The sequence below is a fragment of the Acanthopagrus latus genome, chromosome 23 (genome assembly GCF_904848185.1).
Source record: "Acanthopagrus latus isolate v.2019 chromosome 23, fAcaLat1.1, whole genome shotgun sequence".
Lineage (NCBI taxonomy): Eukaryota > Metazoa > Chordata > Actinopteri > Spariformes > Sparidae > Acanthopagrus > Acanthopagrus latus.
In genome coordinates, this window is record NC_051061.1 from 14,863,119 (window position 1) to 14,880,344 (window position 17,226).

At 41.1% G+C, this 17,226-nt stretch overlaps 1 protein-coding gene across 1 annotated transcript in view; it reads left to right on the plus strand.

Annotated features, from left to right (window-relative positions):
* Positions 1-17,226, plus strand: part of LOC119013455 (ras-related protein Rab-26-like) — a 60,076-nt gene that overhangs the window by 14,174 nt on the left and 28,676 nt on the right. Inside the window, exons 3-4 of the mRNA XM_037087999.1 lie at positions 11,194-11,235; positions 13,322-13,388. Of these exons, the coding sequence (XP_036943894.1) occupies positions 11,194-11,235; positions 13,322-13,388 (109 nt within the window). The remainder of the gene's footprint in view (positions 1-11,193; positions 11,236-13,321; positions 13,389-17,226) is intronic.

Here is a 17,226-nt window from a genome sequence, read left to right on the forward strand (position 1 = left end):
ATGCTGAACAGATGTGGCAACTGTTAATTAACCAGGGGAGATCCAGGCAGGAAGCTCCTGACATGCATCTGTCTCCTCTGACACCTGCCAAACATTGTTAGCTGCCTCTCTTACATCACTGTTTTCAAATAATGGTTGTGTAAATTGGCAACGTCTGTTCACTGCTGTCCCCCGTGTTTTTGGGATGCAGGCGATGTGTCCGAATGTGTGCAGTTTCTCTGTAAATCTCAAGTTATTTGCTCTGCTACATACAGTGAGGGAGAGGATTGATACTGCAGAGGTGAAACAGGCTGATTACTGAGCACGTAGTGTTGTTCCAGTGTTTCTCAAACTTAAACATCATGAATCCCCTCCAAAACTATAAGATTCACCAAGTACCACCATTATGACTGATGTTAGAATACAGTAGCTTAGGCCTACTCTAACCAGCTATCTGATTTGAATGGTTAGCTGCTAACATTGGCTTCTCTCAACATTAATTTGGCGGATTTATATAGGTATTAGTTACCTTGCAGATTAAGATTTACATGAAAAAAGATGGTTGGTTTGTAAATATGTGATACATTTTTATATATTAAAGTATCTAACAGTGCAGAATAGTTAGAATTAGCTCTACTCTGATAAGCTACAGCATTAAAATGATGCCAACATGTATATATCTAGGGAATATATATGATGCTTGTGATGAGATTTGTGTTTTTGGATACAAAAAGCATCTTGCACTTTAACAAAAGGTCTAGCTCTGTCCGAATAATTTCTGTAATGTTGTTTGGCAGTTAGAATAACAACCTCAGCCTGTCGGTGATAAAACCCAGCAATTAATAGTGCATTTGCCCCTAAGGATTTAGCTGTAGGCATTGCAGCTGCCAGCTGAGATGATTTACACAACCAGAACATGAAATCATAGAGCTTCCCCTCAAAATACCTTTAGCGCATCTGTAGTAATGAACTAACACGGACAGGGTTGGTGCTTTTACATTTGCTGTAGGTGACTTCTTCAGGTAATACTTACCACTTTTTCACTTGTTCTGATAATTTATAGACTAGACACTTAATTGAGTAATCAGAAAGTAATCAGATTATTTAATTATTTTAAAAAATCACTATTCGCAGGCTTAGTGTGGAGCTCACACGGCTCAAATGCAACATACAACGCACAGCATTAATACGCAGACACACTCATGCAGGCTGAGTGAGCCATCATCCTTTGCACCATTGACTCATGAGCCAGTCCATCGTCAGCGATGGCACTCTGAAATAGATTAAATTAGGACAAGCGTGATATGAATCACTTTACTTTTAATCTCTGGCTGGAAAAGACTTTATGTGCATGCGTGTGTGATTGTGCGCATGTGTGTGTGTACATTATACACCCCCAAACTCTCACTGTAGGCTGCTTCTGACATCAATGCGCTGACATCAGAGCTGGCGTCCCTTGTTTGAGATTTTTGAGACACTCTGCATGTTGAAGTGTCTGTTTAATGGCTGACAATCTCTTTGTTCAGAGGATTCTGAGTGCTGTGTCCTTAACGACTCTGTAAAGACTCTGTAAGGACACTCCCACGCAGCGTGTAAAAGCCTGCAACTCCCCTTCAGTTAGTTAGAACCGAAGAGGCCTTTTGGACGAGAGTTGAAACATCTGCAAGAAACCTGAAACCCGTCCAGTTGCCTACAGATACAGTACTTAGAATCACCACGACCTGGATGACTGAGAAACCTTCGTCAACACGTTTGTTCAGAGGAGCATCGGGTCGCCATCTTCAGACCGCATGTTTGTGAGAGACTGACTCATGCCAACAAGTGGATGTTAGTCATCCAGCAATTACTGCTACTCAGCTAGATGCGCCTCGGAACAAGTGCATTTGCATACTTTGCTTCAGAGGCAGTTGATTTTTTCCTTCTCTGCCGAAACAAACTGATTGTGCAGCATTTCTGTTGACATCACAAACCAGCAGGAGTTTATATCACAGAAGCAGAGAAGTAGAGGTTGCTGCCTTGATTAGTTGAAAGATGCTGATGGAGTTAGGCACTTGAGTCTCTCAAAGTATCGACAAAAGACAAAGACGAGACTTGACTGAACGTTTCTGTGTTTGCTTGTGGTTATTGTGTCAATTCCAAATATCATAATGCTAAGAACTAAGAACTGTATGTAACTGCAAGGAACAGAACAGGAAGTTATGTTGTTGTTCACTTAAACTTAAACCTTGCTAAACACTGAATTCCTCCCCATGGGACAATAAAACTTGACTCCACTGTTAATTAAGTCTTTAATATCGCTTCTTGGAAGGATTTGAGGATTTAAATCCTGCAGACACTGTTATATGAGTCTGTAAGAGTCCATTTAAGAGAGCGAGTGATGGAAAACCAGACAGCAGGGAGAGAGGCAGCTCTGGCATGTGAGGGAACGATAAAGGAACCATCATAGAAAATCAGGCAGCGACTTTGTGATTACATCTTTGTGTTTTGAAAGCTTCTGCTCCTCTTTGATACTCCCCCCGTCATTGTGCGTGTCACTGACAGTCCATCGCCTCACTCCTGACAGTCTTCATACATCTTGTCTCTCACTTGTTTCCAGCTTCTATACGTTTCTTTTTTTTTTTCTTCCTTTCCTTTTTATAGTTAGCCCGAACGATGGCTGACTGATTTCTCCATTATCCACTCTGCCAGCCTGTCTGCCTGCCTGCCTTCTCTGAGTGGGTGCAATTAAAGTGCCAAGCTTGATCATGCCATCGAGTAGCAGTAATGTTTTTCTGCTTGGAAAAATGAATTGAATTAAGAAGATGAAGTATGGGAGCTACAGTGAGAGTCAGAGGCACAGAACCAGGCACTTTACCTGTGTGTTTATATGTATATGTGACCTTTACTTGGAGCAATTTTGCTGGGTTGTCTAGTTTTATAGTTAGTTGTGTTGGTTTATGACCCTCAGCCCTTAAAGTTATCAAGTACGTATATGCATAAACTTATGTGTGTGGAGGCGTAGGGTTCACTTCTGCCTCAGGAGGTGTTTTTGTTATTAATGAAAAGCAGCTTTGTCACCTGCTGCCATAATGTCACAGGGATCTAGAGAGGTGAGCCCTGAGGAGCACCATGAATATTTAACCACGGCATGAAAGAGGTGGGAGGTGGCTTGTTGGAATATGGGAGACGTCGCTGGACGAAGAAGCCTCGAGATGTAAATGGTGAAGAGGAAAATAAAAAGGAGGAGAATTTTCCTTTCAAACCGATTTATTGAAACGTGCCGAATGGTTTTGTTGTTTCCGTTTAGCATTTTTATTGCGACAAAACATAAAAACTCCTTCACACATCTCAGGTTGTGCAACTGCTTGTTAGCGGTGCCATATGAAGTTGTTTTGTTTACATTCAGTCTTACTCAGTGCATTACAAGACAAAAGCCCAGGTCATCATCAGTGACTTGTCAAGATTTTGGAAAAGCAGGATTCCAACCATGGTTTATGGTTTTAAAAACAAGTAGTACAGTTTTTAAAATTGGTTCCAAGCATCGGTGTGATGTGGTTACTTACTTGTGTGGCTTTAGTCTTAAGACGTTTCACCTGCTGATACCTGTGTTAGCTATCTGGAGAAGATAAAAAGCAAGTATGACCATTTGTAAGATCCGCCATGAAAGCAACCGCTTGGTTAAACGTCTCATTTGGACATAGAGAGAGTATTAGGCACCCGGCCATCAAAAGACAACTCTGAGCCAGTAGTAACACCTAGGTTGTGGGCCTCATTTTAACACATTTAGATAAGGCATCCACACTAGATGAGGGACTGTTAATGCTGGTAGTGGTGTGACTACACGGCTCAAATATTTGGACCAACTGCCTGAAATGCACCTTTTAAATTCCATACTGTAGGAATACATTCATAAAGGACAAATGGTACATCTGATAATGCAACATTGGTTTCAGGGTTGACAGAGAGACCTTGAGTTGCATCAAGATATCTGTATGATTTCTTAATGTGCTGCAGAAGCTTTACTGGTTTGTTGTAATTGAGACATTCTTTACCCGAGTGGGGGAGCAGTCACAGTTTATAGTTTTGATAAGGATTCTTGGATTATGACCCTATTTAGCGATCAGCTCTGCTAACTGTTCAGTGAAGTCTATCCAGGTCTGGATTCCTTTGCTCTCTGGACCAGGACTAATGCCACATGTGACGTAGACACACGTTAGCGGCACGTTGTTGACAGTTCTGTTCTTGTACTTATCGTATTTCTACCTTTTGCTTTTACATTTGTGCACCTGCCAACTAGAGTTATTTATAGGCTTTTCTGAATGGATACAGATGATACAGATCATGATCAGTTGGGGCTCTTTAGTGCACTGAATCGGCACGATTAGCAGTGGATCTGGTCTGCGTGTTCGATGGTTTCTGTGTGCCATCTGACTGCAACATTTGATAAGGAGAAGTGTTAAGTTTTGGAGGGTTGTACAAGCCCAGCGTGGTGAATTACTTTTTGTTTTTATAGTTTTTGAGAAAGTGGTGCATGATTTTAGGAAATGTGGCTAAGCGGTTGAGAAAAAAACTGTAATAAATCTGAGCAGCATATGTGTTGGCAGATATTCTTTTGGAGAAGTCCAGAAATGATACTGGACCAAAATAAAACGAAAGTGCTCTCTCTGAGAAAAATGCGAGGGACTGCAGAGAGGAGAGACACTGAGACATTTTCAGTTTGGCCATGCCTATAGCGGCTACCTTTCTATATTGCATTTGTGTTTTATATATTAATGTCTGAACGCCAGGGGAGGAAAACTGGAAATGAAAGACAAAACAGTTTCATAGAGGACACAAGAAATATTGGAGTTCCAGCCAACAGCCTGCCCCGCAGCCTGCTATGTCCTGTGATTCACCACCACACATGCTCACAGCGACTATACCCAACCCTCGTTGTGTTGCCATTTGATTTGTATCGTGCCAGTGTGTGAAAAGATCCCAGGGAAAAGCTTCAGAGAGGTCAAGGCCTCCCCTCACAGTATTGAGCTGAATAATGGATCTGTGATACGGCATCACAAAGTGCTGTGTGAGTGTGTTTGTGTGTATTTACCACCTGAAGGCAGGTTTTAGATCACAGACAGTATCTGTGTGAGTATGAGCATGTTGCTGCAGTTACTAGTAAAAAGATTGAGTACAAACAAGTGCCTCTTTCCAGGAAACAGTTCTAATATGAAACATGGAAAAAGAGCAAAGTGATTCAGGTAAATCAGTAACTTGAGTACTAGAAGGACGATTTAGTTCACCACGCTGAACAGTGAATAAACAAATGAGATCATCGGGGTTGCATCGTAACCAGCGTATTGGTCCAGAATTTCACAATCTGTGCATCCCTAGCTTGCATGTACATACATTATTGACCATTGCTATGTGGTTCCTAATGGTGTTAGGATGCAAAGAAGATCTCAGACCAGATTTTGCTCTAGCCCTCCTGTTGTTGCTCTCACAGAACCGAGTGAGGAAGCCCACATTGGCACAGCAGTGCGGTTGTCTTTGCAATAGGGCCCCGAGGCCCACTGTGCTTTCAATTAGTCTCTGTTTTCAACTTCACCAGGTCACTCAAGTGAAAAAGTCAATAACATGAAGGTTCCGGCTATTACGCTGACAGTCAGAAGTTTCTGTTGAAGCACACTTGGCTTTTTCAGTCAGAGCTGTGACTGATGAGCACAAAAAACATTTGTTCCAAGCCCCCCATCTCGAGACCTTACTGTGAAGTAGACCGATGTTAAACAACGTTCAATTATAGTCCAAAATAATACAGTGAAATGATATATGAGACTCACATTGAGGAACCGGAGCTCCAACACATATAAGTGTTCCATCATGAACAATACTGCACTAATATGTATTTAATGAAATGTATTTTCATGTATTTATTTTCATAATGTTGCGGCTCTCCAACAAATATAGGTCGTCTGCTGAAAACATTGTTACCACATGAGCTAGTATAGCCCATCAATAAATGAGTCCCATAGTGTCTATAGGTTGCTCTGTGTGTGTGTGTCTGTGTGTTTCTATACAAAGTGATTTATTGTGCCATCTCTGTCTCCAGGAGAATATCCAGTGCATCTTAATTGAAAGTATTTGGAAAAGAGTGTCTGGTGGTTTGAAAATGCTGACAAAAGCTGAATCGAGGAGAGGAGAGAAGGAGCGAGTAGAGGAGGAGAGAAGTTATTTAGATATTCGCATATTTCTCATAGAACGTTGAACTTCCAATTGTAACATGTATACAAAAGGAAATGTCTGTAATTCTCCTCTGAAATTACCAAGGTGTCACTTTTTTTGAATATATATTCATATGACAACGTAATGCAATATATGAATACAAGCTGGGAGCTTACCTACATGTGAGGTAATCTGGTAAATACAGCACTTTGGAGGATCTTTTTTTGGCTTGACTCAATTTCAGTACATCGAATTATATGTGCACGACGTAATGATCTGATTTGGAATGAAGATTACAGAAGCAGAGACTATCTGGAATGGCATTATGCTTGGATAAAAGAGCAGAGAATGTTCAAAGGCAGTGCAGTGCTATAACATGAGATGTGTGTGAGGGAAGGGAATGACGCAAACTAAAAAGGACTGGTAATACATTTCATTTGGTGAGAAATAGGTTTACGCGTATACTTCGAGATATATTATAATGTACAAATAGGAGCCGACTTGGGTTGAACAGTGGGATGCGGGGCAGAAAATGTTGGTTATGTTTGATGTCATCTTCAAGTGACAAAGCCTGCAGGGCTTCCCGTGTTTCTGCTAATAGATATAATCCTCTGTAGCCACTGATGTCATGCTTCTAGTGGTTGTAGGCTAAAAATACAACCTTCCCAAACATTCTTTAAATATATTTTTCCTCAAAAACATCCTCAAAAAATATCACTATTTCTATACAATATTACATAAACTGTAATGTAAGATTGTATCCATAATGCATGAAACCTCTTAGTGTGAAGGGCCAATCTTCTCTGTAGGCAGGAAGGGTGAAGAGGTTGAGTGTGTTTGTGGGTACTGTATGTGCGAATGTGTGCATAATGTCTGTGTCAGCATGACTTAGAAAACTTGACAACTGGACGTGGAGCTGACTACAGAGCAGAGATCTTCCCCCCTCTGTACCTCCATGTCCTCACTTCTGTAGCTCATTTCCCCCAATGCATTGATTTCTGACGTGTGTGTTGAGCAGCCAGGCAGCTGTGTGCGCCAGCGAGCTCCCCGAGCAAAAGAAAAGAACATCGAATCTGCTCTATGCAGCCTCTTTTTCATTCTCTTTCACCAAAACTGCAAATTTGTTTTATGCCTAACCTTTTTCCGGCCATCATGCTCCTATTCTTTTCCCCATGCCGCTGCCATTAATGTTTTATTGGCTCACACTTAAAGGGGCTCCTCTGAAAGCTCTGCATGCATTTGTAATTTATGATTCCCGTGAAGTGCTGTTAGAGCCATTCTGTACCTACTGTACCTTCTCACTCATGCTCCTGTGGGGGAAAAGAGATAGGGGCATTAAATGGCTGGCACCCAGCGTCTGTAAGTAGAGCAGTTTGTATTTAAAGATGCATTGTGTTTGGACGGTCTTCGCCGGAGCTCAGGGAGTGAAATTGACCTGAAAGTGGTGCAAGCTTCTCAGCTGGTTTCTCTCTAAATTGTAAGTTAACCGTGTCTACAGAGGAGAGCTGTGTCAGCATCCAAAACTTCCTCAAGCTTCAACGTTTTACAAGCAAAGTAGAGAAAAAAAAAACAAAAAAACAAAGTGTTACTTGAAGTGAGATTGACAGCGTGTTATCTACAATACCTGAATTCCCTGTCTTACCACAGCAAACGTAGTCATTAAAGCTGCTCAGATAGTTTTTTTTTTTATCCTGCTCAAACCGCTCTCTCCATGCTCACTGAATCTGTTTATGTGCTTAACTGGATCATTTCATGTACGGTGGAAAAACTGCTTACAGTGATCAAAAAGCTTGGGGCAGAATGATTCATATACAAAAGTTTGAAGTTTCAATATTTATCTTATAGTAATCAAGCAGTCTGCTTTGTGTTCAGCTCAGGTCTTGTCATACATATGAAGGGGAAAAAAAAACCCTTAAAACTATGTTAGTATACCTTTTGGCCAGACCACCCAAGTAAAGGATTTTTGTTGGAAACACTGCATTGAAATCATGACTGCAACAAGTAAATCACTGTGGTACAGTCACAAATGACAAACTATCTCAAATTAACCAATGACATGCAGAAGCAACAATTGATTTTCCTCTAGCTACCTCATGTTGCATCCTCAGAACACAAAATATACCAGATATCGGTGAAGCCTCCATTAGTGCTGGAATCAGTATTGGCCAGTGCACAAATCAACTTATTTATTAGAAACATGACTCCGCTATCTCCCAGCAGCATCCTGTACAACTGTATGCAGTTAGTATGCAGCATTTAAAATATATATCAGATCGGTACTCGGTAATGACGGATGCACAAAGTTCAGCTGTCAGGATCATGACTGGATAGAAAATATAGTATTTGAATATCTTGTGTGCGTAGTCGTGGGGGGTGGATTCAGGCACCTGTGGTTGGATTTACCCATGTTCTGAAACAGTCAATTAAATTAAGTCAATTGCCTGGTTGTTTCATCATGTTATATTTATGTAAGACGCATACAAATGCCATTTAGATGGTAATCAGCGAAAGTAAATCTACAAAATGATGAAAGAAAGTATGCCTCTGCGTTCAATCCTCTCGCAGCAACACAGACCATAACGACTGTGATTGCTCCACATCGTTACCGGCTTCTCCTCCGGGGCTTCATGTCGGAATTTTGATATGTAGTTTTCCAGATAAAAACAGATCTTCAGCTGTTGCATTCCCTCGTGACCGGCTCGTCGTTGCTCTTCTTGAGTTATACCACTCCTTGCTGCCAGAATCTATGGGATAGTGAGAGCAGACAGGCTGAATGTCCTCACTTTGATTTTTAGTTAGAGATCCTCTCCCAGCAAGTATCAAGGCATACAAAGAATTCTCTAATGTGTGTCATGTTTTTTCCAATTTTTTTATTTTTATTTTTTTTAATTTATTTCCACATTTAAATCCTTGAAATGGCATCCATTCCTTCTCCCTCACTAAAAGTACCACAATGCAAATATTTTTGCTGTGGGTTTGCTGGACACAAGATGTCTCCTTGGGTGGCACTGGCTCAGGGGTAGAGCCATTGTGTTGTTAATCAGAAGGTCGCTGGTCTGATTCCCCTGGTCTGCATGTGGAAGTGTCCTTGGGCAAGATACTGGACCCCAAACTGCTCCTGATGTGCAGGTCGGCACCCTGCATGGCAGCCACCACCATCAGTGAATGAACAGATGTACGAATTACTGTAAATCGCTCTGGACAAAAGTGTCTGATAAATGCCCTAAAATGTCGATGTACTATTCGTAATGTCAAAAATTCTGTTCTGCACATACATCATCCGACACGGTGAAGCTCAAACATTTAACAAGAGCAAAACATATTTCTGACTGGAGGGGGACTTTAACAAATCCAATATAATTATTAGTGCAATCAAGCCTGACTAACCACCTGACATCCTCACCGCAGTGCTTTCATGAGCCCCTCTTTCTGGGTCACTAAATATTTATGAAGCCTTCGAGCACATTGTGAGTTGTTTTCAGTGACAACAACAACAGGGAAAAAGTCTTTTGAGACTTCGATCCCTATCAGAGCACACTTTCAAACCAGCTTGCAGCTCGACTTGCCTGTGAATATGTATGAGATTCCCCTTTTGTTACTCTCGGGGAGGTAAATCAACCGAACGCGTCAACAAAGACCGTATCAGTCTCTAAGTGCTCCACTGGAAGATTATCAGCCTCTTGTCAGGGTTGAATATCTTCTGTTTCTCTTCTCGGATCGGGGGAGAATTAGAAGGTTAGCAGCGGCTCTCAGGAAAAACTTAGAAGGGATGATGATAGGAGCAGTCTTTTGAGGGTTGCCGTGGCAGCAGGTGATGTAATCCACACGTGAGAAGGAGGCCGACATGTGGGTCACTGAAGAACATCTTGACCTCCTCTTTTCTACAGCAGCCATTTCTCACGGAAAATGGAAATGATGCAGGAAGGCACGCTGCCTTTTCCCCCGTACTGGAGACCTGAAAATTGGTGCAGTCGGACATTTTATGTTGTTGGTCCGAATTGCACAAAATTCTGCGCCTCACTTCCTTCGGTCTACAGCAACAAACCTGCAAAGTGTGAAGTAGATCGGATGAAGGTTTCTCAAGTCAGGTAAACCACAAACAAAAAGACAGGCAGAGATTTCTTGCTGTATGGAACAATATCTCAAAGATTAGACAGTTTGCAATGATATTTTTATCGCACAGATATCCAGAGTGCTCAGAGGATGCTCGTCTAGTGCCACAAACAGGTCAATAAGCTCTGGGAAGAATCTCAACATAAATCTTTCTTGTGTATATCAATAAGATCGAACGCCCCTCCAGTTGTGGAAACAGATGTGATATTGATCGATGAGGTGAGGGGCCGAGGTCTCGAGGCAGTTCATCTAAGTCACTTCTTGACATAGGTCAGAAGTGCAAATGAGCATGTTGGGGCATGTTGGTCAAATTCTTACTGTAATGTTTTGTAAATAGGGCTGATTGAAGTCAAATTAGGAGATAAGGAGCCGTTTTTTGTTCTTACATGTTGGTTAAAAATGAGCTTGATAGGCATAAGACATTTGACCAGGTTAAGGAGTTACTTTTAACTCAATCCAACATCTGTCATCATCCAGACAGAATTGAATTTGATGGCGGGTTGTTTGACCTTTTGTACATCCAGCCATCAAGACAGAGTCTGACCTGGCAAACTGCACATCGTTTGGCTCAGCTTCGCTCTTCTGTGTGGTGGAGCAGATCGAAGCCGAGATCAGAGGAATGTCTCCCTAAGATGGAGAGACGGGGGGATGCGAGGAGGGCAGAGGGGGTTAATCCTCTTGAGGGGAGAAGCGAGGCTTCATCAAAAGGGGCCAAAGTGAGGTGGAGACATGCAATATTGATGGAGAGAGGCGAGGGAGAGTGAGGCGGGTGGATGAGAGGAAGAGACTGTTCAGAAAGGTGTTTGACCACAAACGAACACACACATACCTGAGGTTGTTTCTCTTCAAGTGAGTTCCATCTTGAAAAAGGATTTCAATTTAAGCACTGTCACTTATGATTTATTCTTCTTTCATTTCCAGAATAAAGTGCTGAGCATTGATGGAGTCAAGGTGAAGCTTCAGGTAAGAATTCGTCAAAACAAGTGTCTATATGATTCGTCGTCAAGCGAAAGGTGTCAACCAAATAAGAATCAGACTCCAAACCCTCAGGCGCTGTAGCCACCTGTCGGATCCTGTTTCCAACCCCACCTGTCTCCAACATAAAACCTATTTTAGCTTTAGTTCGGCCTGCTGTTTACTGACCTTACTTTGTGAGGACAGTCAGTGATCTTCATACAAAAAGTACCTGAGAGATAATTTGGGTGTATCCACCTCCATGAAAGCTTTCCATTAGGCTTCAAGTTCTCTTACTTTCTCATCACTTCATCCAAGAACTGCTGTCCATACTGAAAAAGAACTCAACATGTTTGATATTTCTGTCAAAGAGAGCAAGTAATTATGTGAGTCACCCCTACTGATCTTAATTAGTGGTTGACGGAGGCTGGTGGAGTGGGCCTTTGCCCTGTGATGTATTCATATGGGATTATCGGCTCAAAGTCCGTTTGCAGAGCCTACAAACAGAGAGAGAGGGAGTTATTTTTTCCTCCTGTAATTGCCATTCTTCATTACCGCCACTTGGATCCTGGGGGGACGGTTGCCCCAGGAGGCAATCAGGAGGCAGAACGGGCATCAAAGCTGATGTGTCTCAGCGAGAGAGAGAGAGGTCGAGGAAGAAGACAGTGTCCAGAAAAGAAGAAGGAAAAGAATGACTAGTTAGTATAAAAAAAAAAAAAAAACAGTGCAGTCAACCTTCACAGGTCTGTTCTAGGGAGAGAAGAAAATGTAACTGCCGCTGGAGCAAATTGTGATGAGACACAGAAAAGCCTGATGGGGAAAAAAGAGAGAGACTTAATTAGCTTTAGTTCACTGAGGTAGGACAATAGGACATTGAATATGGCTGATTCATACTCAATAACATGACCCAGACTGAGCTACACATTAGGAATGATGGTGACATGACCCTAAATGTGCACAAATCAATATTTTTATAGAAAGACTGGAAATTACTGCAAGTAAGAGGGGTTGCTTGTAGCGATGAACCCACAGAGAATCATCTGACCTTGTTTTCGCTCTGCTCTATGGAGTGTTTTAGCATATTTTAGTTCACTGTTTTGATTTTACAGCCTTCAACTTTACTGTTTCAGTTTACTTTAATCAGTAAAGTCATTGACCCTATTCGCGAGGTGGCTATTTTCCTTTGATGTTATGCTCCTGGTGGGAAGTTCAAACATGAACTGTTTAGTCCAGGTTACATATCATATTAAAATAAGGAATCTGACAAAAATATTTTCACTTCTTTTCGCTTTATCAGGAAATGAAAAGACAATTGTTAGTGATAACCTGGAAGGACATTGGGTCATTGTGTCCATTGATATTTTAGAATTAATTTGCACCTTTCCTATGGAGTCATTCAACACAATCAAACAGCAGTGTTAGCGAGCCAGCTAGCCATTAGTTCAAGTCTAACAGTAGCTAACAGGTTGGCAAATATGTTGCTCTACCTTGAAATATAGACCAGAGGTTTTCCAGAAGTACCCTTTACATTTGGTGAGATGACAACAACTTGTCAGTCTCCTAACATTTATAGGGCTTGCAAACTGGGAAACATCAGCATCACCTTTGCACTTCCCACCCTGAGCATGATGTCAGTGGAAAATGGCTGCCATGGGAATATGGTCCAAGTCCCTGAGGAGTTGGTGGAGACCAAAAGGAAAAAGCTGGGCTGGGGTCAATCAGGTGGAAGTAAACACAACACCCTATTAATGCTTGTGTTGTTCCATGTCTGTTGGATGTGTGCATGACTGTTTCTAAAGATGTTAGACATAATAACTATATGGTGATAATATGCAAATATTGTGTTTACAGCATGATGTGCTGACCCCAGTTAGCCAGAGAGAAACCAGTGAATGCAGCTTTAACTACTGATCCATTCTATGCTGAACTAAAGACTGTTCAATATCAATTTTCATATTCCAGACTTAATTTCACAGGAGTAAGTTGGATGGAGGGTTCGCACTGAGTTCCAGCAGCATGACTGAGCAAACAGAGGACTTATTAAAATGACAGAAACTTCTACTCAGTGATTACCCTCCTCTATTATTCCCCGCAGATCTGGGACACAGCCGGACAGGAGCGGTTCCGCAGTGTCACTCATGCCTACTACCGTGACGCCCACGGTGAGACACTGGCACACACACATACACACTCGTTCTGAGATTGGGGATTTACTTCGGACTTTAAAAGCGATCTCTATTTGCTGTTATCCTTCAGACACTTGACATCCAGCTCAGGCCAGTGTCCTATGAGGCAGATTAAGGCCTCATTACAGTGGAGTTTGAGTGTTACTTTTAGTGTCTAAGATATATACACATATTATACGGTTCATTGAACACTCTTCATGTGCACATTAAAGAACAATGAAGTGGGGGATCCTTGTTTAGATGTTGTTTTGATGAGATTGTTTCCTTCCACTGTGCAGAATTATAAATGGCTGAGGTTTTATAACTCATCTCCAGGGTTGGAGGAACAACATATTGAAGATTCATGAGACTCTTTGATGATCTGTAATCAGTCATCACCAATGCATGTGAGCGTGTGTGTGTGTGTGCGTGCGTGTGTGTGTCTATTTGTGTGTATCTTCTCTTTATTCATCATGTCATTGTTAGCCATGGAAGTTCATTTAGAAAGCTCTTAGCAGAAACACTCCATTGTTTTCTAAAAGCTGGTAACCAAGGCAAAGCTGCTTTTTAGTAAACAGCCTCAATGACATTCACATAACCTGATGTATGAGGCATAGAACCTGTACTCAGAGCAATACAAAATGTTGGTAATGTAGGTTTCAGCAAACAAGGATATGTAAAAACTTCTTTATGTTGCAGCTTTAGGTTTCTTCATTTTCAATTTCATGGTCTGGTTAGGTTTAGACATAAAAACAACTTGGTTAGAGTAAGGAAAATATCATGTTTTGCCTGAACTGATTCTGTCACCATAATATAGGCTGAAAAACTCCCTGACACCTCAATATAAATATCAATGAGTTTCAGGCTTGCAAATGATGAAAAGCAGTCTCAGACAGTGGTCTTTGACTTGGCAGCTCTCTCGCCTAGCCGTAACGCTGCCGCCACCTCTCTGGACAGGAAATGCTCTAATTAGATCTTGACATGACAGGAATTGTAGAAATCCTAATAGGCTAGTACCAATTTGAACATATCATGGTTTGCAGGGATGTAAAATGCCAACCCTTTGTTCTGGTGACTGGGCTGTAATAACACTGGTCTGATTAGTTGTCTTTAATTTTTTTTTTCAGTTGATTTTATGTCAGAAGAAGCTAAGTGAGTCTTACATACAGGGCCTGTTATCAACAGTTAATTCTGATGGTTGATAATTGATTGACAGACCCAAGCAGCAAAGGGTATAACTGGATTATGCCTCATCAACTGAGTCTTCGTTCTGTGGGGTTCCCCAAGGCTCTGTTCTTGGCCCATTGCTGTTTGCTTCAAATTTTCCTCCTCTCAGGCAGATAATACGCAATTTTAAAGATATCTCGTACCATTGCTATGCAGATGAGATTTAATTATACATTTCTTGTTTGCCTCAACTCTGTAAAATATTGGATGGCTGATAATTATCTACAGCTAAGCAGTGACAGAAGTTCTAATTTCTGCCCAGGGTGGCATTGTCCCAAAAGTGATAGAAAGTCTTGGCTCTTTGTCAAACCTTCCCTCTGCAATCTAGGCATTTTAAATTAGGTAGACCTTGAGTCTTGACCAAAATATAAACAGTTTGGCGACTAAATTCTGCCCTTTTTTGTCAAGACCTCAGTTGGAGACGATTATTCATGCATTTATTTCCTCTCGTCTCAATTATAGTAACTCTTTTCACTTGTCTTAGCAAGACATCCTTTGATCGATTAATCGACATTTCATGTTACACCAATCCGTATATCTTTACACTGGCTATCCATCAAATTCAGAATCCAGTCAAGAACCTTGCAATCACATGTAGAGCCTTGTATTCTCAGGAACCTGCAATATAAAACAAGTAGGACTCTGAGGTCTGAGATCAGGGTTTGTTATCTGTTCCTTGCTCACGGATAAATACAAAAGGAAACTGTTCTTTTGAAGTAGTAGCTCCTACAGTCTTAAAGTATCTCCCATTGGACTTGGGCTCTGTGGACACTACTGGCACATTTAAAAAGCAGCTGAAGACCAAATTGTTCACTTGTTTTGTTTATTTTTTGTTTTTCCTCTTGTTTTAGCTGCTTGTCTGCCTTTAATGCCTTTTGCTCTGGCGCTTTATTTCTTTAGTGATGTCTGTTCTTGAAGGGTGCTATATAAATAAACTTATTATTATTATTATTATTATTATTATTATTATTATTATTATTATTATTATTATCATTATTATTATTATAAGTGAAAGCCAAGGATTTATGCACCCTAGAGTGTAAATACAATTCTCCTGTGGTTGACAGCTTGGTATAAAAGGGGCACTGCTTAGTTTTGGAAATTCAAACTCATTTTTGAAATGTACAATATTAATGAAGGAATAGTAAAAACTCAGTTTCAATAACTGAATAAACAAGTGGTTCTCAGAAGAAAGTAAGTCCCAGAACACTGTTTGAAGCTAGAAAGGTGGCAGGATACGCCACATGAAAACAAAGTAAAATGGTATGAAATTGTGTTGTCCTTCAAGGTCAATTTGTTTATTCAGTTTATTCAGTCATGAAAATGAAGAGTTTGTTTATTTAGTTTGTTTGTGAAGATTTTTCTCTTCTGTTTTAAATGTCTTCCTCAAAGCTACACCTTTACATAAAAAAAAAAAAAAAAAAGGAAAATGCGCCTGGAAGTCTTGAAGGATTTCACCTTTACTCACTCTTTCCAAGCAGGGGTGACTCTTCTCAGAGGGGGAAAATGGTGTCTCTGCTCCATTTTTTTTTTTGGTACTTGATATTCACACAATGTTGCAGTATGTGTCTGCTATTTTGTCCCCTCATATGTATGAAGGACGCATGAGCTCGTTTGGTCTTTTAATCTCTTGAGCAGTCGGAAACCCCTGTGGGATCAAAGGGAAGTTTTACTGGATATAGATCTGTGTGTCTGTATAATCTATTTAAGTTTAGGGAACTTAAGCAGGGGCAGGTTGTGTGTGAATGTGGGTGTGTGAGCGACTCTATGAATACGTGATTAAATGAGTGTCAGTGATCTGTGTCTGCGTAGTATCCTCATTACCAACATCATGGTTTGGCAGTCAGCCTTCATGATTAGAGCAGGATTTATTTGTCCCTGTCTCCTGGAGGAGGGAGACCCTGGACAACTTTTAGCAGGTCCATTTTCAGGAACGACGCCCGGCAACACATCTTCCTCTGAAAACCACAGCGCACATCTTTGCAGTGCGGCCTTAGACATCTCAGTGTCAGGATTTTCAATTTCGTTTCCATTACTACTTCGAGGCGTATCGAAGGGTAAGCTGCACCATCTATACCTCAGAGCACAGTTTAACATCATGGATCATCAGAAATGTGACCCCTTTTAAATGCACCTGCTCACCTTCCTGTCCTAAGAGACCAAGTGAGACTGAGCCTCTGGTGTTTCTGGAGAAAGAAAAAAGAAACATTTAGGATAGGATCTGAACATCAAGCATTACAGGTAAGCCCAAGCGAGTATCAAAGTGAAAAATACTTCACTCATCTCTTGCCCACCCATGTAGATACCAAGCGTACCAAGAGTGTGATTCACTGCGACTTTGTCTAACCTGAACAAGCTCCTTTTTCAGCAACAGACTGTCTGTGAGCTTTGAAAGTCTCTTAAGTGTTGAACAAAAGTGTCTACCGCTGTGGTTTCTCTGTCTTTCAGTACTTTGTTTGAACAAAAGCAGGTACATTTCTGATGTGCCTGTTTGCCTTCATGCTGTGTGTAAACTCTTGGCTGTCAGTCTCTGTGGTTTTCCTGACAACTCTGAAAACAAGTTCAAGTACTTTTGTCTCTCTTTTATGTCCCCACTGTGTATTGATCA